Raw genomic sequence first — 23,554 nt, 5'->3', positions numbered from 1 at the left:
GACATTGCTTTTTCTTTCAAATTCCCTACCTCACAGCCCTAGGAAGAAAAAAGCCAAAGCAAACCACTTCCCAAAATCTTAAAACTGAAAGATATTCCTGATGAGTCAACAATGACTCCAAGGGGGGGGGGAGAGAGAGAGAGAGAGGGAGAGAGAGAGAGAGAGAGAGAGAGAGAGAGAGAGATATTATTTGTTTTTTCAAATAAAATTTGCACAGATCTGGTCCTGTAACCTCACTTTTTTCAGTTGTATTGATTTTGCTGGTTTCCCTCTCTCTCTCCCCCCTCTCATATCTCTCTCTGTCTCTGTCTCTCTCTTCCTCTCCCTCTCCCTCTCCCCCCTCTCTCTCTTCTGTATATATTTTTAAAAGAGACAAAATCAGCCCACCCAAATCCCAAGCAAGAGCCCTATGTATAATCAATACTACGAAAACCGGCATTGCGCTATTTTCAATCCAGATGGTCTTCCTTCTCTCTTCTAGGCCAAGGCACCCAACCCCTCAAGCTGGGAACCTTGTCAGCTCATAACATCACGTCGGAATCCCTTCTTCTGTCCTGGACTGTGGAATCTGGGAATTTCGACTCTTTCATCATCCAGTACCGGGATGACGCCGGCAAATCCCAAGCATTGCCTGTAGATGGAGGTTTGCGATCGCTGCGCTTCCATGACTTGGTCCCTTCGCACAGATACAAGTTCAACCTTTACGGGGTCTCCCGTCGCAAGCGCCTGGGCCCCATATCAGTGGAGGCTGTTACAGGTTAGTTGCAGCCTAATAGCCACCCTTGCGACTGTTCCTCTATAATGCTTCTCCTTCATGAGACAAAACTACATTTGTGATCTCAAAAGCCGCATTTCTAGTTTAGGTTTCACACTGTTACTGGGACAATTTGCAAGGACAATGTCAGGGCTCCGGTAGTTACCCTCATTTAAATCATGAGTCTCTAGCCAGATTTTCAAAACTTAAAGATTGATTAGGAGTAAACATGCCGGCGCTGCCTGGGTGTAGCCGATTCTGAGATACATCATTCATTGTCACCCTTGACCCTGGATTTCCTTCACCCGCCTGGGTGTATCGTAATTCATATTCTCCAATGGGACACATCCATAGCCAAGAGTCATCAATCATACTCTCCAGTTGGAATTTTGCGAGGCAGAAACTTCGGTCACTTAGACACTACCTTTGAAAACATTTATGGGAATGCAATTTCGGTTTTGCAAACTGCTGCACTGTTCCCCCCTCCCTTTCTGTTGGCAACTCTAAAAGATCAGAGAAATATTTTATGAATTGACAGACAAATTAAAATGACTACTCGGTGAAAGCCAAATATGGTATGGCAGCTTCAGGCTTGTGCCTCAGCATGCATATTTTCCAATGAGACAAACCAATTCCACAAACGAGAATGATATAAGATCCCAGTTTTCCCCACAATAGATCCAGACAGTCTCATGGGGTTCTTGACCTTCCATGAAATAAAAATGGTTTGCCAGAAACTGAAGATATTTGGAAAAATGTAAAAATAATGTCACTCTTTTCATTACTATTTTGGCTCAGGAATTCTGGGATTTGAAACCAACACGTCTTGGAAGTTGCCAGGGTTGAGAAACATTGATATAAGCTCTATTAATAAATATACAAACACTTCCTTGGCAGACTTATCCCGAATCAATTAAGATAAACTCTTCTTCCTCCCTCTTACCTCTGGAATGGGTTCAATCAACCAAATTGTCAGCCTTGGAAGCCATCTTTTTCTTGGGAGCTTCGAGGCTGCCACATTCAGTGCCTGGGAATTTAGGAGCGGGGATTTCATAGTGAGGTAGAAGATTAGACACAACAACATTCTTCCCAGAGAGTCAAGAACAACTTACCCTGCACCTGGAGAGGAGTGACTGGAAGGATGTTTCTAGTTGGGATGAAGATTTGATTGGGCCATGGGATGGGCTGATGGATGCAGGGGATGGATCTTTGATTCTCTTTTGGGAAAGGAAAACCTGGAATTTTCAGATTTGGGTTTTCCCAGATGTGCCCATATGACAACTCTTAATCAAATGGAACTTTGAGAAAATGTTTGTCTCAGAGTTTATGGGTTTGGAGTTGGTTAGCTGACACAAATATTCTCCCACTTGCTTTCCACGATCTCTAGCAGATCCAGAGCTCAAGTACATTTGAATTCTCTGTTTTGTTTTGTTTTTCTTTAGTCCCAAAACCTTCAGGGCTGCAAGTTGCTCCTCAACCCAAACTGGGGAAACTCTCTGCTTCTGACGTCTCTGACACAACTCTCCGTCTGACCTGGCGGGTCTTGACTGGAAAATTTGAATCCTTCAGCGTCGAGTACAGAGATGCCGAGGGCAACCCCCAGGGGTTGTCGGTAGACACCAATGCCCGGGATGTGGTGATTTCCAACTTGGTGCCTTCCCACAGATATAAGTTCAACCTCTATGGCATCTCTCAACAGAAACGCTTTGGTCCTGTCTCTACAGAAGCTGTCACAGGTCAGAGGCTCCATTTTGTTTTAAGAGGAAAAATAACATCCTTCTCTCTCTCCACCTCATTATTTCTTTTCAAGGTTTTTTCCTAGGTGCCATGTATGCAGATCTATATATACTGGTAGAACTATAAAAGAAGAGACAGACATCACGATCTCCAGAACTTAAACTATAGTATCCACTTACTGAATAGTCAAGATCTTGTTGATGATCCAAGCTCTGTAAAGGACTTTGGAGTACTCGTCTCTAATGATCTAAATGCTAGAGCCCACTGTAACTACATAGCCAAAAAGGCATTAAGAGTTGTTAACCTAATCCTACGTAGCTTTTTCTCTGGTAATATCACACTACTAACTAGAGCATACAAAACATTTGCTAGACCAATACTCGAATACAGCTCATCAGTCTGGAACCCACATTACGTATCTGATATTAGCACAGTTGAGAAAGTCCAGAAATATTTCACAAGAAGAGTTCTCCACTCCTCTACTCGTTGTAGAATACCTTATGCCACCAGACTTGAAATTCTAGTCCTAGAAAACCTTGAATTACGCCATCTTCGGTCTGATCTAAGTATGGTATATAAAATCATACATTGCAATGTCCTACCTGTCAATGAACACTTCAGTTTCAACCATAACAACACAAAAGCACACAATAGATACAAACTCAAAGTTAACCACACCAAACTTGATTGCAGGAAATACGACTTCAGCAACAGAGTGGTCAATGTCTGGAATACGCTACCTGACTCTGTAGTTTCTTCCCCAAACCCCAAAAACTTTAACCTTAGACTGTCTACTATTGACCTCACCCCTTTTCTAAGAGGTCTATAGGGGGCGTGCATAAGCGCACCAACGTGCCTACCGTCCCTGTCCTATTGTTTCTTTTATTTTTCTTATACGTACCCATTTCATGTATTCATAACTATGTATATACTTATTATCTTGTAAGCAATTGACAAATCAAATAAATAAATAAATAAGCCTCTGCTAACATCGTCGGAGTATAAAAACTACCGTTGAAGAGATACTGCCTTTATGCATCTCTGATCAATTTAGCCACTGTGTGCGTAATAGGCCCATCCACCCGCCTCCCACCTGTAATTAGCTCTGTTCATTTTCAAGAGGCTGAAGTTGTTGCCCGTAATGCAATTAAAGGGGGACGCCTCCTGAAAGAAGCCCGGTTTTCCAGCAATAATTCCATCGATATAGGCGCGTCGAACTACTACTGGCTCACCAAGCATTGAGGTACCAGGAAAGATCCTGCAGGATAAAGCAGAGACCGATTCCCATCGGGGAGCAGGGACCAAACCCCCCACCCTCACTTTTGGGGCATGTAGAATCGTCCTGCGAAGGCATAGCCAGTCCAGGCCAAATACAGAGGAGTCCAGCATAACTGCAATAGACATGGACAACGAGGAATGAGCCAGGCTGATTACAAGAGATCGCAGGCAAAACGACAAATGAATCTGGCTGATATATCAAATGGGCCTGTGTCCGTTGGTGTGAGGGAGGGGCCAGAGAGAACGCTGTCAAAGTGATAGCTGACAATTCAGCACCATCTCCTGGGGATGCGCAGCCTAAAGTGGGGCACGATAGGGGAGGAAGCAATAGGACTCAAGCCGCCATCAATTAACACAAAGTAAAAACAATAGAGGTAATTACAGGTGGGAGGCGGATGGATGGGCCGATTACAATGATGCATAAAGGTGAACATCTCTTCAACGGTAGTTTTTACACTCTGAGGATGTTAGCAGAGGCTTATGAAAGCTAAGTGGATAATATGGTTTGAGTTCTGGAGATTGTGATGTCTGTCTCTTCTTTTATAGCTACACCTGGAACTCGCATTTTTAAGTTAGTCTGCAACTGGTAGAACTTTATATAACTGGGATGATTGTACCCCCAACACCAACACCACCCTGCCCCAAGGCAGTTTCCCTCATTAACTCCTTGTTGCGTTTTAGGGTTAAATATAACATTTACTCTTCCTTTTTTTGTGTTCTGTTCTGTTCTGTTTTATGTTGGAGGAGGGCTCTTCAAAGCTGGCGATTTTAAGACTTCTGGACTTCAACTCCCAGAATTCCACAGTTCTGGGAGTCAATAATAGCAATAGCAATACATCTTTGCAAAAAAACAGGACTAAGAGAGTGGGGTGGGAGGAACTTCTCTACAAGTTAATAAGAGAAAAGTCTGCAAGGGATTAGACTGCAGTGGCCCCCAAACTTTTTTGTACCACAGACCGGTACAATCCACGGACCGATCCACAGACCAGTACCGGCATCAGCATGCATGACAAGGCAAGGCGAGCCGAGCGACCGGCCAGCCAGCCATCCCCTGCTTCTCCCCGCAACCTTCAACTTCTCCTTTGTACCTTCTCGCGGTTGATGGGCTTTTGGGGCTCTTTCTTAATCTCCTCCTGAGTAACATGAGACTCCACCGCCATCGGGACGGCTCTTCATTCGAAGCCGCCACCCCCCCTTCGACGAAACTAAGATGCGAGCATTCCTTCAGCACCCAAACGCCACTTTCCAACCAATGACCGACAAGCTCACCCGGAAGCACTTTCTCAAGCGCCGTCGAAACAAGATGGCAGCACCCGCCCTACTTTCATTCTTTGCGGCCCGGTACAAAATGATCCATGGCCCGGTACCTCCTGCCCCCCCCTCCTCCTCCTCCTTTTCTTTTTCATTCTGCAAAAAAGTGTCGTTCCCCCCACACACACACACATTTTGCGGAATCGATTCTAGTTTCAGGATCCTAGGTTTCCATGGAACCCAGTTTAGATACCCTGCGCTAGATCCCTCGATCCTTTGCAAAAAGCATGGCACCCTTTATTAGAGTTTGCCGCATAAATTCAAGTCCAGAAAACACATAGATTGATTCAGCAGGATCATTAACTTCTTTATAAACATATTAATATGAGTAAAGTTTACAATACCATTTGTAGATTCTTTCAACATAACATAAGCAAAAACACAAGCAGCAGCAGCTTAGAGCAGATTTCAGTTTTAGCAAGCAAGCAAGTTAGTTTCAGTTTCAATTCTCAGCAAAGCACACAGAGCCAAACCCCACCCAGGCTGTCAGCTCCCATTGGCTGGTCTGTTGCCATGCTTACTCACTTGCTGACTTTATTAGAACCATGTCTCTGCCAGTTAATGAATATACTCTGACATCCTTCGTAATATTTTGTATTTTGGTCACAAAGATGCTTTTTCCTTTCAAGAGGCGACTGGACTTTCTGGTTTTTCTTTGAAGATGTTTCACTTCTCGATCCAAGAAGCTTCTTCAGCTCCAACAGAAACATCTTCAGCAAAAAACCAAGAAAGTCCAGTCGCCTCTTTAAAAAAAAAAAAGCACCATTGGGACAACTGTGTCCTGGATGACTGAGAATCCCCGTAGACATTTTGTATTTTGATTTCTTCCAGCTCAAGGAAAGGACTTGGAGGCCAAACCCAAATTGGGTGATCTCTCCATCTCTGAAGTCACCAATGACTCTGTCCGCCTTTCATGGACTATCTCGTCTGGGAAATTTGACTCTTTTTTCATCCAGTACAAAGATGCCCGAGGGAACCCACAAACCGTGCCTGTTGGTGTGGACTCCTGGACAGTTTTCATCTCCAACTTGATACCTTCCCACAAATACAAGTTCAGCCTCTACGGTCTCTCTGAGAAGAAACAGTTTGGACCAGTCTCGATCGATGCTGTCACTGCAGGTGAGTCTCTCTCTCTCTTTCTCTCTCTCTCTCTCGGAGGGGCTCCTTGTTGACATTTCAGTACTCAATCCCTGAAAACCCCACTTAGATACTCACCTGAACCCCTAAGAACATGGGGGAGTTGGGAGGGGAGAAGGGTGAGAATTGAGTCCCTGTGTTCACTTAATGTTGTGATTATGAGCCGCGGTGGCACAGTGGTTAGAGTGCAGCACTGCAGGCTACTTCTGCTGCCTGCCGACTGCCTGCGATTTTGCAGTTCGAATCTCACCAGGCTCAAGGTTGACTCAGCCTTCCATCCTTCTGAGGTCGGTAAAATGAGGACCCAGATTGTTGGGGGTGGGTGGGTAAGATGCTGACTCTGTAAACTGCTTAGAGTGAGCTGGAAAGCACTGTGAAGCTGTCTATAAATCGAAGTGCTATTGCTACTCCACCAGACCCTGAAACACAAGTCACAAAGACTGACTCTGGGAGTCAAAAGAACGTTACCTCATCTTAATTTGAACTAATTTCCAGCTTGTGGGCTCGTCACCCGTTTGCCTTCCTTTCTCCTGTAGCTTTCTCAGAAAGCACCAGCGCTCCAGCTCCCTTGCTCGATCATCTTGTGGTCTCTGAAGTGACGTCCACGACTCTGCAGCTCAGCTGGGATGTCCCAGAGGGGGAATTTGACTCCTTCCTTGTGAGATGGAAAGACAGTTTGGGAAGAGGCCAAACGCCAGCCCAAGAAGTTAAAGTGCCTGGGGACGAGCGCTCCGTCACCCTCCAAGGACTCACACCCAGTACCAAATACAGCCTTACGGTCTACGGCATCAAGGATGAGTCAGAAGTGGCCGATATCAGCACTGGAGCAAGGACAAGCGGGCTAGGTAAAGGGGCAGGACGGGTTACCCCAATGTAAAAAAAAAACAAAACTTCTCAATGAAATTGGGTCCCACCAGATGAGTTCACAACTGGCTGAAAAACCAGATGGGTTCACAACTGGCTGAAAAAACAGATGGGTTCCACCAGACGGGTTCACAACTGGCTGACAAACCATACTCAACGAATAGTCCTTAATGGGTCTAAGTCTACATGGAGGGAAGTAAGCAGTGGGGTGCCACAAAGTTCCATCTTAGGCCCAGTACTCTTCAATATCTTCATTAACGACTTAGATGAGGGAATAGAACTTATCAAAGCTGGCAGGAATAGCTTACATCCTAGAAGATAGGCTCAAGATCTTGACAGACTTGAACACTGGGCCCTATCTAACAGAATGTAATCTTATGTACAGAAAAGTAAAATCCTACACTTAGGCAAGAAAAACCAAAAGTACACATATAGATTGGGTGAAACCAGGCTTAATAGCAGTTATTGTGACAGGAATCTTGGAGTCTTAGTGGACAACCAGCTAAATATGAGCCAGCAGTGTTTGGCAACAGCCAAAAAAGCCAATGCAATCCTAAATTGCATTAACAGAGGGATACAATCGAGATCAAGTGAGGTACTAATACTAAGCCTTAGTAAGACCACACCTAGAGTAATTGCATTCAGTTTTGGTCACCACACTATAAAAAAGATGTTGAGACTCTAGAAAAAGTGCAGAGAAGAGCAACCAGGATGATTAGGGGACTGGAGTCTAAAACATATCAAGAACTAGAACTAGATAACTAGATAGTTAGATTGACAGACAGACAGACAGATAGACAGACAGACACACAGATAGATGGATGATAGACCGACAGACAGACAGATAGACAGAATGAATGAATAGATAGAGAGCTGATAGATGATCAATAGAGGGATAGATGATCGATAGAGGGATAGAAGATACATATAGATAGAAAGAGAGAGAAACAGACAGATGGTTAGACAGACAGACAGACAGACAGACAGATATAGATCATAGCTAGCTAGAGAAAAAGCATATAGATTCACTCATTTGGGGGAGAGGGGGGAGAGAAGGGGTGATAAATAGAGAGATGACAAAGATAGGCAGATGATAGAAAGAATGGAATGGAATGGAATGGAATGGAATAGAATAGAATAGAATAGAATAGAATAGAATAGAATAGAATAGAATAGAATAGAATAGAATAGAATAGAATAGAAGACAGATGGTTAGACAGATAGACAGATATAGATCATAGCTAGACAAAAAGCGTATAGATTTATGGATGGATGGATGGATGGATGGATGGATGGATGGATGGATGGATGGATGGATCATTCATTCATTCATTCATTCATTCATTCATTCATTCATTCATTCATTCAATGGCAAAGCTGCAAACATGCCTCTTGCTTAAAAGCCTTGCGCCAGAACTATTGGCTGGGCTTCTGTGTTGTCAAAGAAAGGTTAGAATAAGGACCTTTCAGACCCCAAAGGTGGGATGATGGTGAAAGGGCAAGCTTTATGTCTTGGGGTATCCCTAACAAATATGAAGTGAAGGATTGGGAAGACTTGGAACTCACAGAATCGGTAGGGAAATAGTTCAGCTTTGCTGGAAAAGTCTGGGAATCTTTGGCTACAAACCAGAGGAGGAAGAGGGAGGCATTTCTTGGCTGCTTTCGTCATCATTCCAGATTTCACAGGAGAGGCATGTCAGCAACAGCAGTAGTAGCCAATGATGTTCTTCCTGGTTCCCTCCCTCTGCCCTGGGAATAAGCTAGGAACTAACCATAATAAAGCCCTCTTCCTTAGGGCTTCTGGAGGAGGTATAGATAGCTGCCAAGACACTGTTCCACCATTGCCCAGAAACCACGCAGAGAGTCCAATTTCTACTCACCTCCACTACAACCAGCAATCTTTACCAAAGTTTGATTTTGACTTCTACCTGCTCATCTGCCCTAGGGAGGCCATTTTGGGTCATCGAGGCAGAGGCCACAATGTTTAAGAGCTCAGAGCTGATCTTGTGGAAGACCACAGGCAGTTCAGCAGCTGTGCATTCCTGGCTTGGTTCGCATCAGGCTGGGCCAGCTTCCAGCTGTGGTTTCTTTGTGTCAGACCTGAGTAAATTCATCTTGGGAACTTTTGCTGTTTACTTTGTGGTACGCCAGATTGGCCACCGTGGATCCCAAGCGGGAGGGAGGGGAAGACTTTTAAGGGAAAGGGGCGAGCGTGTAAGAGACACGTGCCAAACTGCAGGCCTCGTTTCTGTACTCTCTTTCTCAGAAGGGCTCAGCTGCAGCTACATCTGAGTCGTAACTGTTTTTATTTCTTCGTAAAAGACAGGAGGGGAGAGTAAAGCCCCATTTTGGACTGAGGCCTTGGGGCAAGGAGAAAGGGAATTCAACATTTTGCTGGCTGTAGCCACCCACCCAAGGCGGTTTCCCCACATAACCTCTTTCTGTGTTTTACGGCAATTGTAACATTTACTCCTCCCCCTCCTCCTGCCCCCCTCCTCCTCTTCTTTTCTTCTTCCTCCTCCTTTTCTTCCTCCTCTCCTCCTCCTCCTCGTCTTCTTCTTCCTCCTCCTCCTCCTCCTCCTCCTCCTCCACTACTACTACTACTACTTCTTCTTCTTCTTCTTCTTCTTCTTCTTCTTCTTCTTCTTCTTCTTCTTCTTCTTCTTCTTCTTCTTCTTCTTCTTCTTCTTCTTCTTCTTCTTCTTCTTCTTCTTCTTTCTGTTTTGTTTTACATTCGAGCAGGCCCCTCTAAACTTCGCAGCTTTAAGACCTGTAGACTTCAACTCCCATGCTAGCTGGGGGAATTCTGAGAGTTGAAGTCCATAAGTCTTAAAGCTGTTAAATTTGGAGAGCTCTATATTAGGGGATTAGAATAGAATAGAATAGAATAGAATAGAATAGAATAGAATAGAATAGAATAGAATAGAATAGAATAGAATAGAATAAGAGGGTTGGGAGGGATGTTGGAGGTCTTCTAGTCCAACCCCTTGCTCATGCAGGAATCAGACAAATGGTTGTCTCATCTCTTCTTAAAAACTTCCAGTGTTGCAGCATTCACAACTTCTGGAGGCAAGTTATTCCACTGATTAACTGTTGTAAACTGTCAGGAAATTTATCCTTAGTTCTAGATTGCCTGTCTCCTTGATTAGTGTCCATCCATTTGGTGGAAACTAATCCAGGAGAGAAGCGACCTAGAATTGAGAAGATTTTCTTAGTTGGTTGGGTGTTTCCTCTTTTGGTTAGATTGGGTGTTTCCTCTTTTGACTAAGAAATGGACTCTTCCTACAATGGTGTCTTCCTTGTTTGATTTTTCTACAAAAAGACACACAGATCCACCTCTCGCTTATTCTCTTCTCCTTTCTTCCAGAGCTGGATGGTCCCCAGGACTTGCGGTTCAGTGACATTCGTGAGACCTCTGTGGTAGCCAACTGGAGACCCCCCTCCTCTCGCATTGATGGCTACAAAGTTTCTTTCCAGCCTTCAGATGGTGGTGAGGGTCTTTATCTACTTGTTCCCCAGGAGTGGTCTGTTAACTGCACACAGAACGTCTTAGTTGAGGTCACACAATATGGCAGAAAGAGCTAAAGTGAAATAGAAGTAGAGTCAGAGAAAAAGCCAACCATTACGAATCAATGTAGTGTGGTTTATTTGGAAACAGGGTTATGATTAAAAGTTAGATGCAGGGGTCTTGAAACTTGGCAGCTTTAAGACTTGTGGACTTTCACTCCCAGAATTCCTCCTCCAGTCATGTTAGCTCAGAAATTCTGGGAGCTGAAGTCCACAAGTCTTAAACTTTGCCAAGTTTGAAGACCCTTGAGTTAGAGTCATGGCGGTTAGGTGAGCATAGTAATTGTATTTTATGAACCTGGGTTTAAGCATTATTGTGTCACGTTAATGCAGTTGGGCCTCCTCAGCAGTTTTAACATTTTGTAACCGCGAACCAAGACTCAACTCTAACTTTATTGTTATGGTAATGTTGACAGCCAGTTTGGTCTAGTGCAGGGGTCTTCAAAATTGACAGCTTTAAGATTTGTCGACTTCCACTCCCAGAATTCCTCCTCCAATCATGTTAGCTCAGGAATACTGGGAGTGGAAGTCCACAAGTCTTAAACTTGCCAAGTTTGAAGATCCTTGGTGTAGTGATTAAGGTGCTGGACTAAAAGTTGGGAAATTGAGTTCTAGTCTTGCCTTCGGCACAGAGACTAAGTCGGTGAATTTGAGTCAGTCCTTACTCTCAGCCCTAAAAAAGACACAGCAATAGCAAACCCCTTCCAGAAATGTTATTATTCAGTCAGCCTGTATCTCAGTGCGAGCTTTTCCAGTCTGGTCCTCTCCAAATGATTTGGGCGACAAACCCCATCATGCTCAGCCAAGATGAGTGTCAGCGTTGGAAGCTTCTGGTGCTAATATGGCTTCCAAAGCTGACAGAAGAAAAAAAAATCCTGTCAGCGATGGAAGCTTCTGGTACTAATATGGCTTCCAAAGCTGACATTGTGCCTTTCCCGTGCTAGCTCAAGAAACCGTGTATCATATCGGAGAGCATTGCGTCAAGAAATCAAATATCTATCCAGCACTTAATAACATTTGAGGCAAAAATATCAGCTCTGTTTTTTTTTTCTCCTGTTTTCAGGGGAGCCCAAAAGCATTGTAGTGGATGGATCTGAACTCAGGACACTCATTGAGGATCTGACTCCTGGAGCCAGCTATGAGGTCACTGTAATGTCTATCCGTGGATTTGAAGAGAGCGAGCCATTGGTAGGCTACATCACTACAGGTAATTCATGAGGGCAAGAAGCTTAAATGTTATCTAGCAACAGATCTAGTTATTTATTGATTAATTACCTTATTGATTGATTCCCTTATTGATTCTTTTAGTGCCAATCCTTCAAGGTAAGCCAAGTCGGAAAACAGACAATACCCCAAATACCAGGCCACTATATTTCACTGATCTAGCTTTGCCCAAGGATCCACATCCGTGAAACTCTCTTATACCACACTGTCTATGGAGATTCTCAGTCATCCAGGTCATCCCAAAGATGTTACTCGAAAGGCAACTGGACTTCCTTGGGGTTTTTTTTTTTTCCCCTTGAAAACATTTTTCTTCTTATCCAGAAAGCTTCTTCGATTCTGGCAGAATGGTGGGAAATGGAAGGTTGTATATTCTTAGCAGTCACCTGTCCTTAGCACACTGAAGGTTGGTCGTTGGCTGTCTGAGAGTCATTGGAGCCTTTGAGGGCAAATGGGTGTAGAACCTTCTTGGTACTACCGAAAGGACTGTGTTGTAAACAGGAGATAGGTGGTGGTTATATACCACACTGTGCCCTTCCAGAGGGTCATGTCTTTTTTCCACAGTGTAGGGCAGGGGTCCCCAACCTGTGGGCCGCAGCCTGGCCGTGACCTAATCTCTAACAGGCAGGGTGAGTGGCCAGCTGCTGCATGCTCGGCCGCGCACTCGATCCCACTCCCATGAGCATCAGCACAACCATCGAGGGCAGTTACAGCCCGACTCACACAAGCATCGTCGTGGGCAGTTATTACCCCATTCGCACAAGCACCACTGCGGGCGATCGCAGTCTTCCTCATGCGACTGTCGTGGGTGGTCGCAGTTCCACTTTTGTAAACCTCACCGCAGGTACTGGCGGTCCCACTTGGTTGAGCATTGCCGCGACGTTGTGTGTGTCTGCGCACACACGTGGGCCTGTCCCTCCGACAAAATCGTCCCCTCTTTCCCCCTCCCCCACCCTGATCCAGGCCACCAACCAGGAAAGGTTGTGGAACTCTGGTGTAGGGAGTCCCTTTTGGGGGGAAACATTCAGGCAATCCTCTCCTTCTTTAACTCGCAGTGCCAGATGGGCCTTCCGATTTGCGGGCCGTCAATGTAACTGATACCTCCGCCATGCTGACGTGGCATCCCGCTGTGGCTGAGATGAACAACTACATTGTCACGTACGGACCTATCACTGGCACCGGTAAGAAATAAGAGCTTGTAAAGCATATGGAGTCAGTCAGTTGGCCATAAACCTGCCTTTTGAGATCATGCCTCATTCCCCCAAAAAGCTAACTCTCTTACCAGCGTAAATGTGGTCTCACACCATGTTGCGACCACTTTAATTGAATTAATTAATTTATTTAGTGTATGGCATGTGTTAGCCAAGGATCACTGGGGTGGCTGGCTGCCTCTGTGAAAGGAATTTTTTCAGGCAGTGTTATCTTTACCCACGGGACACCTGAATGCCGGTAGGCAGTCAGGGGAGGCTCCTTTCTTGTCCCTCCATGGTTTAGTCGCTCACGGGAATCGAGCCACCGAGCTGCTGACCTCAGCGGTACACAGGACCAATATCCTACCACGCGAGCCACCACAGTCCTCATGCTGTAATTTAAAATATGATATTTTCCTGAGCGTGTCAACAATCTTCAGTTTCTTTTTCATCCCTTCTTCTGCTTCGCTCAATGCTTTCATGTTCCTCCTGCCAGGACATCTCTGTGCTTTTCTATATGTGCCCACTTGAACTCTGAATGCAGGTATTCCTTGCTTAACGACCAGTCACTGAGCAATCATTCAAAATTATGATACCCTCCCCACCCCCTCCCAAAAGGTACTTATGACTCGGTTCTGAAGTTCCAACAATGGCATGAAAGGTTATTTGAATGAGGACCAAATTGAAAACTGTTGTGTAAAAGGAGGAATCTATAAGCAAAGAACTTTGAAAAAGTCGTGTTTGAATGGAAGTAATGAGATCCCCATAAAGAGCAGTGAGAAGTTTAGAGAGGAGAAAGTAATGGATGAAATTATGTAGCGTCCTCTGGATGCCAGGATAGGAAGCTGTTGAGAGGTGGCATGTATGGAGTTGCTATAACGGAGATTTAGCTGCTTTAGATTTTTCTTTTCCTACAATATTTTAATCTTGTGTCTTTATCTTTTCATCTTATTGCCTTCTGTACTCTGTTATCCATTCTTCTTAGACCAGGGCCCCCCAAACTGGACTTCAACTCCCATAATTTTCCAGACAGCGATGTTGGTGTCAGTGTTCTGAGTAACACGCCCATTGGAAATAGAACCCTGAGGCAGGCAGATTCCTCAAAGAACATGTTTATTGAGCGCATCATATCAGCCCAGCTAGTGAAAACCGACTCTGAAAGTTTTCCCATGTTTGTAGCATAACTAAAAGAGCCATTGTTCCCCTCCCCAAATGTCACCGGTCATATTGTCCGAATAAGACATTCGGTGGGTTTCTTGGTCACTCCTCTTCTCCTCCAACTGCCACCTGCTGGGATGACCTTGGTACCCACGAGGAAGCTTTTTGTTACGACTGCTAATCTTGTCTCTCTACCTCCCTTCCCTCCCCGACCTCCAGACTTTGTGGCAACTATGAGGCAGCCAAAGATGGCTTCAGCCAGGTTCACTTCAGAGTTGACAGTTGGCTGGAGGATTCTGGGAGCGGAAGTCTACAAGTCTTAAAAATTGCCAAGTTTGGAGACTCCTGTCCTAGACTCTTGATTTGGTTTGGCTTAGGCTACACTAGGAATAGATTTCCTCTCTGTATTTACCTATTTCTCCATTCCCCACCCCTCAGGCTCACAGGTCTCCGAATCAGTTCCAGGAAATCGTGTCCAGCTTCAGCTGTCAGAGCTACAAAGGGACATGGAATATTGGGCCAATGTCTATGGGGAAAAGGAAGGAAACCGAAGTTCTCCCATCAGCGCTACTTTCACCACTGGTGAGTGGATGGGCTCCATTACAGTGGTGGTAGTGAGTGCACCACTGAAAGACTCGAGATGCCAGACCCTGCTGGAAAGATGCATCTATGTGGTTGCTGAGACTCGATCCGTGATGGTATATGGTCAATCGATCCATCAATCAGAGTGAATAGTGGAGTCAATAGGGATGGTTCTAAAGAGTCAAAAGAAATGTCTACAGGTGGCCCTTGACTTAAAACCAGAAAATTCATTGTTAAGTGGCATGGTCAATAAGTGATCATCACATGACCGCAACCAATTTTAGGACTTTTTTTTGCCGCAATTATTACATGTGATTTCCCCCCAAAAACTAATGCAATCCTTGGTTGCTTAAAAAGAGGCATAGAATCAAAATCACATGAAGTATTAGTAAAATTAAAGGTTCCTCTCGCACATAAGTGCAAATCATTTCCAGCTCTAGGGGGTGGTGCTCATCTCCGTTACAAAGCTGAAGGGCCAGCGCTTGTCCGAAGATGTCACTGTGGTTATGTGGCCAGCATCACTAAACGCTGAAGGCGCACGGAACGCTGTTACCTTCCCACCAAAGTGGTCCCTATTTTTCTACTTGCATTTTTACATGCTGTCGAACTGCTAGGTTGGCAGAATCTGAGACAAGCAACGGGAGCTCACTCCATTACGCAGCGCTAGGGATTCGAACAGCTGAACTGCCGACCTTTCTGATTGACAAGCTCAGCATCTTAGCCACTGAGCCACTGCGTCCCCTGTAAAGTATTAGTGCCGCTTTATAAATCTTTGGTTAAGGCCACACCTGGAATATTGCATCCAAATTGGTCACATTACAAAAAAAAAGATGTTGAGACTTTGGAAAAAGAGCAGAGAAGAGCAACTAAGATGATTAAAGGCCTGGAGATTAAAACAGATGAAGAACGGTTGCAGGAATCGGGTATGGCTAGTCTAGTGAAAAATAGGACTAGGGAAGACATAATAGCAATATTCCAGTATTAGAGAAGCTGCCACAAAGAAGAGGAGGTCAACTTATTTTCCAAAGCACCAGCGGCAGGACAACGGATGGAAAATAACTAAGGAGAGAAGCAACCTAGAACTAAGGGGGAAGCTTCCTAATAGTGAGAACAATGAAGCCAGTGGAACAGCTTGCCTTCAGAAGTTATGGGTGCTTCATTACTTGAGGTCTTTAAGAAGAGACTGAACAGCCACTTGTCTGAAATGATATAGGGTCTCCTTCTTGAGCGTGTTACGACCAAGACTTCCTGAGACCGTAATTAAGCACACGCTTAATGAAAACAACTCTTGTTTTATTTCAACACTGGGAAAGGTGGGTGCTTATCTCGAGGGACTGTTTGAGACTCATCGCAGGCTGGGAATTATGTTCATTCCCAGCCTGTAATGAGTCCCAAACAGTCCCTCGAGATAAGCATCCACCTTTCTCTCCTTTGAATTGCTGCCAACAACTAAAGTGCCAAAGTAACTATAAAAAACCAACCGAAGTACAAAGTCCGCACAGAGCTTCAAGGATTAATCTGAACAGAGCGAATGACTTTGCTTCCTGCAAAGGTTTCTCTCCCTTTGCATGTCCTTTATACCTTATGGGAGGGGCAATCACCTCCCAGCCTTACTCCTGAGTCCACCTTTTATCTCAGTGGCTCTTGACTTCTAACAGCTCTGCATACTGGGAACAGGCTCCCCATGTTCCTCTGCCTCACTGCTGCCAGACTCCGGAGGCTCTACCCCACTCCCAGATGGTCCTGGCCCCATCTCTGCATCGGATGGAGGACCCTCATTCGTGTCCTTTCCAGACTCCCGAACTGGTCCCTGTTCTTTCCCCCTGTCCAATTCCGCTGCTGTCTGCACAGGCTCCTGGCGAACCACAACAGAGCACAGGGTTGAACTAGAAGACTTCCAAGGTCTCTTTTAGCTCTATTCTGATTGATTGATTGATTGTAATTTGTGACCTTCCATGCTTTCACTGACTTTGCTGTATCTTCTTTGCTGTATACATCAAAGCTGATGTGTAACAAAGCTGAACAATCAAGAATGTTGTTTACGTTCAAAATCCGATTTTAACATTAGTGGATTCTCCGGCGTGACGTTTCATTTCTGCTAAAAATTTCTGCCATCTTGGAGGGAATTATACCCACATGAGTGCCAGGTGCTTGAAGACGAACAAGGCGGCAGAGTTCACGCAACACCGTAAGCCAGGGCTAGTTAAACCAGATTGTCTTGTTTGTCATACCCCTGTGATCGCGAAACTATGGCATGCATGCCACAGGTGGCACGCAGAGCCATTTGTGCTGGCATGCGAGCTGCAGGTAAACTTACCTCATGGGCATGTGTGCGCCTCAACAGCTGATTTTTGGCTGGTTTGAGGCCTTTTTCGGCCTCCCAGGGGCTTGAAAAAAGCCTCTGCAGGCTTTACAGGGTGAATAATAGGCCCATTACATCACTTCCTGTAATACCAGAAGTGATAAAAAGGTCCTATTATTCATCCTGCAAAGCCTGTAGAGGCTTTTATCAAGCCTCTGGGAGGCTGAAAAAGGCCTCAAACTGGCCAAAAATCAGCTGTGAGGTGCAGTGCAGGTAAGGGGGTGGTGGGATGGAATTGTGCAAGCATTTGCAAGGGCATGGCGGGCGAGCGCATTCCCTTCTGGGTGCTGGCACAGGAGCCCCAAAAAGTTAGCCACCACTGTCATACCCTGTCTTGGAATTTCTCAGATTTTTTTGAAACATTGGGCAAAATGTCCCTTTGGCTTCGTTTCCCAAAAGTGTTCATAGATTTTTCTCTGCTGCTCTATAGCACAAGGTAGGGTTAAGTTCATAATTGTACAATTTTGTTCATTTTTTTAAACTCTCACCTTCCTCCTCCTCCTCCTCCTGCAGGAGCAGATGGGCCCCGGGACCTGCATGCTACAGAAATTTTCCCTCGCAGTGCGCGTCTCACCTGGTCACCTCCTGGTGTCCCCTCCGAGGGGTATCTGTTGAGTTATGAGACCCCCGATGGACAATCAAAGGTACCTAGCCACATGGCTACTATTACATGCTGGTAGTTCCCGACTTACGACCACAATTGAGCCCGAGAGTTTTATTGCTAAGCGAGACATTTGTGAAGTGAGTTCTACCTCATTTTACGACCTTTCTTTGCCATGGTTGTTAAGTAAATTACTGCCGTTGCTAACTTACGAACACGGTCATTAAGTGAATCTGGTTTCCCCGTTGGCTTTTGTTTATCAGAAGGTCGCAAAAGAGCATCACATGATCCTGGGACCTGCAACACGACCCTCAACGAAATCGACTTTGACCTCTTCCTTTCCTCTCAGATCTCTTAGAGTTCAGGCAGTCTAATGGTAAAGGCAGTAGACTAAGAGTAGGAAGGTCAAGGGTTGAATACTCCAGAGGTCTCCAAACTTGGCAACTTTAAGACTTGTGGACTTCAACTCCCAGAATTCCTCAACCAGCTATGCTATGCTGCTGGCTGAGGAATTCTGGGAGTTGAAAATCCACAAGTCTTAAAGTTGCCAAGTTTGGTGGGACCCTGTTAAATACTCCATTAGGAGTGGCAACCAGTTGGTTGACCTTGGACCCATTCCTGCCCTCTCTGTCCAAATTAAGTGTTAGACGGCTGCTGAAGGACAAATCCCTTGTCTGTTTAATCTCTCGGTCTGTCTTGAGAATGTATAAGGCCATCTAGCACGACCAAAGAATTCTGGGCAAGCTGACATGGCATCAAGGCAAAAAAAGCCAAACAAACACCATGCAAGTGAAAACAAGAATAAAAATAGCCAACTCCTTGATCAGCCCCCAATTATTTTTCCTTCTTTTCATTTTTGTTTCTTTGATGTTGTGTCTTTGGGTCCGTGAAAGCTGCCTTGAGTCGCCATGTGCGAGTAGGCGGCAGTATAAAATTTCTAAATAAATAACAATAAATAAGATAAAATGCACAGACTGGGCTCTGCTTACATCCTGGCCCCAAAACCTCTGGTTTTGAAGGTTTTATGGCTACCCAAAAGGGTTGCATTAAATTGCGCCCATAATCTTGATTTTTTTTTAAAAAAAAAAAACCCACCTCTTTCCTGCATATGCTCCCAGTTAAAAGAAACTCCTTCGTAGTGCAAGCTAGTTTATATTTTATGTTCTGTGGCAAATGAAGGTAAACACACGTGTCCCAGGATAATGTTGCCAGATCCAATTGGAATCAATCACTGGAACCAAAAGGTTTCAAGCTTTCAGGCTTGTGTTGGAGGGAACGTCATTAGGGAACTTCTCTCTCTCCAGGATTTGTGCACTGGGATGTCCAGCATGTTGTATTATACGGTAGGAGTCTGGAGAGGACTCGGACGAGGGTCTTGCGTCCAATGCAAGGATGGGGCCAGGACCATCTGGGAGTGGGGTGCTGCCTTTGGAGCCTTTGGAGTCTGGCAGCAGCAAGGCAGAGGACCCAGGGGAGCATGTTCCCAGTGTGCATATGCACAGAGCTGCTAGAAGGCAAGAGCCGCTGAAACAGAAGGGGTGACTCAGGAGTAAGGCTGGGAGATGATTGCCCCTCCCATAAGGGATAAAAGTCAGGCATCAATGAGGAACACTTGAAGGAAGCAAAGTAGTTCAATAGATTCCGAGTCCTCCTTGAAGCTCTGTGTATTCTGGGGTTTTTTTTTTTCTGGTTCTTTGCTTGGTTTCTGTTATAATTAATTGGATACTTCTGTTTCTGGCAGCATTCCACAGCACCGAAAGGCATGTGTGTATCTTGGGGAACTGTTCAAGATTATTTCTGGTTGGGAATGAAAGCAATTCCCAGTGTTGCAATAAAATAGGTTTTGCTTTTGAAACAAGTTTGTGTTTAATTACGTTTGATGAAGCCCAGGTCAGAACAAGTACCTGATTGTATTTTGTTTTTAGTTGTTAGTTAGGGTGTTGATATCTGGCTGTTAAGTCATTGATTGTTGTTTCCTTGTGCCACTGCACTCTTGGCTCCTAAATACCTGATGAGCTGACTGTAAATCAGCACTCCTGTTGATTGATAAGGACCCCACTCTCCAGTCTTCAATAATTTCTCTGGCTGTTTCTGTCCCTGCTCAGCCAACTATTGTTGTAACTGCAAAATTCAATGCATGTCCTTGTTCACTGCAGTGTGAGGTTACCAATGAGTTGAGGTCTCTTTTATATTCTACGCTCTAGTTCATTGGTGGAACAGGTTGACTTGGAAAGTAAGGTCTTTTACTTTGCCGTGGGTTGTAGTTAAGTAGCATATCTTTCTAGATTATTAGAAAACTTTGAGTAGGGGCTGGATTAGATGACGTTTACTACTGTGTTTCCCCACAAATAAGACCCTGTTTTATATCTTTTTGCCACCAAAAAAGGCACCAGGTCTTATTTTCAGGGGATGTCATCCACTGATTAACCTCACTTTGTGCGTGTCGCTCCTGGCCTCCTTTTCGCTGTCAGAGGCCTTCAGAAACTTCTTCTGCAGCTGGCAAGGCTTTCCTGAAGGCCTCTGCAGTCGATAACAGAGCTCCAGATCAATCCACAGCTTTGTTATCAGTTACAGAGGCCTTGAGGAAAGCCTTGCCAGCCTTGCCGGCTGCAGAAGAAATGGGCCGGCAAGGCAGGTGTTGGGGTGTGTGAGGCCTGGCTATAACTGTCCAAAGATAAGTAGTAAGGCAGCTCCATCCCCCCATTCCCACCGTAGCTTAATTTTTACTCATGCACTCTGGAGTGGGAAGGGTCTTAATTAGGGCTTATTTTGGGAGCAGGGCTTACATTGGGTGCACGTGTAAAAATCAAGCTAGGATTTACTTTCGGGGTAGGTTGTATTTTTGGGATAACAGGGTATCCCTTCCATGTTCTAATAGAAAAGAATATTTGTAGCTCAGGGTTGAGCTCTAGTGCCTTCTTTGGTGCCCTCTGATTGTGGTTGTTTTCTTGCAAACGTTTCATTCCCTGACTAGACAACATCATCAGTGTACTGATGACATTAACTAGTTGGGAAATGTAACATCTGCAAGGAAACAACCGAGCTTAGAAAGCATCGAAGATCCCAACTCTCCATGTTGTATTATTATGGGAAATATGTAATATATTATCTATGGAGATTCTCAGTCATCCAAGTCGTGGTTTGTCCCAAAGGTGCTTTTTCAAGGGGCAACTGGACTGTCTGGTTTTTTTTTTCTTTGAAGATGTTCAGAGCTGAAGAAGCCTCTTGGATAAGAAGTGAAATGTCTTCAAAGAAAAAAAAAAACAAAAAGTCCAGTTGCCTCTTGAAAAAGCACCTTTGGAACATGGAGAATATATATTGTTCTCTATATAGCTACAACTCAAAGCCCTTATATATTGCTGGCCTAAATTTTCCCGCCTTTATTTTGTTCTCCACAGGAGATCCCTCTGGATGCTTCCGTCACTTCATACGAACTTCAAGATCTGATTCCTTCAAGCCGGTACCAGGTCCAAGTCCAGGCAGTGAGGAGGGGCACACCAACAGCTCCCATCTCCACATCCTTCACCACTGGTAATAACACTATGTTTGGAATATAAGTCACCTAACAGGTATTTGGGTTAGAAATATATAAACCAGGATAAACATTTTAGTACTATATCTTTAAGGGGGTGCAAGAGCATGCATTTGGGTGTGGTTTCTCAAACAGCCATAAGATGGAGCCAGAAACCTGGGTTGTTTTAGTCTTAGTCTCAGAAGAGAGTGTGTCTGAGTGTGCATCTCTGTTTCCTTCTGTTGGAAAGTATTATCATTGTTCCATTTCTTCTAATGGGGAATTACCTCAACACACTGTATGTCTATGTTTGAGACAGACCAGCTGTGGTCCTTTGGGGCTCCCTAAAGACCAAAACTCTGAATGGATCCAGTGATCACCTTTTTTTTCTTGGCCAGGGCACCTGACATACCCCTTCCCTCGGGACTGCGCGGAAGAAATCCAGAATGGGCCAGGAGCTTCACGAGTAACAACAATTTATCTAGGGGGCAACCAGGAACGTCCCTTGAGGGTGTTCTGTGACATGGAGACAGACGGAGGAGGCTGGATTGTGAGTATGAACAATATGGTTCGGTTGGTGATGGTCAAACTGTAGTTGCTTGAAAAAGAATCCTGGTTTCCTCCAGCCATGATTTCATGTGTGCCATTTTTTTGGCCACAGACATTGGCAGTTGAAGAATTTTAAATGGTGGGTGGTGTTAATGAAGGGAAACAAATAGAAGTCTTTAAAGCAGCATCTTTCCCCAATTTCTCCAGATTTGTCAGACAATAGAATTTAAGTTAAATGTAGAGAAGAATAAAAGTCTTAGGCAAGAGAAACCAAAAGTACACATATAGACTGGGTGAAACCAGGCTCAATAGCAGGAACTGTGAGAGGGATCTTGGAGTCTTAGTGGACAACCAACTAAATATGAGCCAGCAGTGTGCAGCAGCAGCAGCCAAAAAAGCTAACACAATTCTAAATTGCATTAACAGAGGAATACAATCAAGATCAAGTGAGGTACTAATACCACTCTATAAAGCCTCAGTATGACCATACCTAGAGTACTGCATCCAGTTTTGGTCACCACATTATAAAAAAGATGTTGAGACTCTAGAAAAAGTAGAGAAGAGCAACCAGGATGATTAGGGGTTTGGAGGCTAAAACATAAACGGTTACAAGTACTCGACATGGCTAGTCTAGTGAAGAGAAGGACCAGGGGAGACATGATAGCGGTCTTCCAATATCTGAGAGGCTGCCACAGGGAGGAAGGGGTCAAGCTATTTTCTAAAGCGCCCGAAGGCCAGACAAGGAATAATGGATGGAAACTGACCAAGGAGAGATTCAAACCTAGAAATAAGGAGACATTTTCTGATTGTGAGAACAATCAACCAATGGAACAGCTTTGCCTTTGGAAGTTGTAGGAGCTTCATCACTGGAGGCTTTCAAGAAGAGACTGGACTGCCATTGGTCAGAAATGGTGTAGGGTCTCCTGGCTGGGTGGGGTTTTGGACTGGAAGACTTACAAGTCCCTTCCAACTCTGTAAATCTGTCTGTTAGATCCCATCATCCATAGCCAACATGCTATTTGTAGAAAGTGGTCCTTTTGAGCCAAGAAATGTAGAAAGTGCCAGGTTAGACAAGGGCATTCTAGGGCAGAATTTTTCCAAGTTTAAAATGTGTGGGCTTTCAACTCTTAGAATTTCCCAGCTGGCACAATTCTGGGAGTTAAAAGTCCACAAATCTTAAAGTTGCCAAGGTGGGAAAACTCTGCTCTGGTGTTTATACCTGCAGAAGTCCTTATGAAGTTGTGCGACATGGAACCACAATAGCGCCAAACTTTTTACAGATCAAGGGAGACCAAGCAACAAACCAGAAACCTGGCACAAGCTCCATCCTTCAGTTATTTGGGTGCAATGTTGTGACTCACATGTGAAAGGGTCAAACATGCATACTGATGTTAAGATGTATGTTTCATAATCTGACATGTGTAGATGTTCTGTCTCACCTGTATCCACAGGTGAGAATCCAAAGTTCAAATATGCAAGCAAACAAAACCAGACCCAAAAGAGTTAACTGCTTGTTTTCACTAGACCTTGGCAGTCTTCCTGGAATCCGTCTGGCAAGTCTGAACTGTCCATAAATCACAATGCCGCAGCCATACGCAATTCTTTCGCACCAAAAACACACTTTGCTTCAAGCGGGAGAGAGGCGTTAACACGCTCCTTATATATCCCCTGAAGGGACGTGTCAGTTTCTTTAATTAATCCTTGGCTGGACATCTCTTTTCTAATTGAGATT

General features: G+C 44.7%; 1 protein-coding gene across 14 annotated transcripts in view; it reads left to right on the top strand.

Moving 5' to 3' along the window:
* The window catches only part of TNXB (tenascin XB), a 131,524-nt gene that overhangs the window by 92,508 nt on the left and 15,462 nt on the right, over positions 1-23,554 (top strand). For all 14 annotated transcript variants that reach the window (XM_087923275.1, XM_087923276.1, XM_087923281.1 and 11 more), the window contains 11 exons: positions 482-757; positions 2,197-2,490; positions 5,912-6,199; positions 6,754-7,062; positions 10,449-10,571; positions 11,712-11,855; positions 12,925-13,050; positions 14,656-14,799; positions 17,675-17,805; positions 21,161-21,293; positions 21,672-21,823. In XM_087923275.1, the coding sequence (XP_087779401.1) occupies positions 482-757; positions 2,197-2,490; positions 5,912-6,199; positions 6,754-7,062; positions 10,449-10,571; positions 11,712-11,855; positions 12,925-13,050; positions 14,656-14,799; positions 17,675-17,805; positions 21,161-21,293; positions 21,672-21,823 (2,120 nt within the window). The remainder of the gene's footprint in view (positions 1-481; positions 758-2,196; positions 2,491-5,911; positions 6,200-6,753; positions 7,063-10,448; positions 10,572-11,711; positions 11,856-12,924; positions 13,051-14,655; positions 14,800-17,674; positions 17,806-21,160; positions 21,294-21,671; positions 21,824-23,554) is intronic.

The sequence above is a fragment of the Pseudonaja textilis genome, chromosome 2 (assembly GCF_049901715.1).
Source record: "Pseudonaja textilis isolate UNSWEBS1 chromosome 2, rPseTex1.2, whole genome shotgun sequence".
NCBI classification, from domain to species: Eukaryota; Metazoa; Chordata; class Lepidosauria; order Squamata; family Elapidae; genus Pseudonaja; species Pseudonaja textilis.
This window is presented reverse-complemented; position numbering and strand designations above follow the sequence as displayed.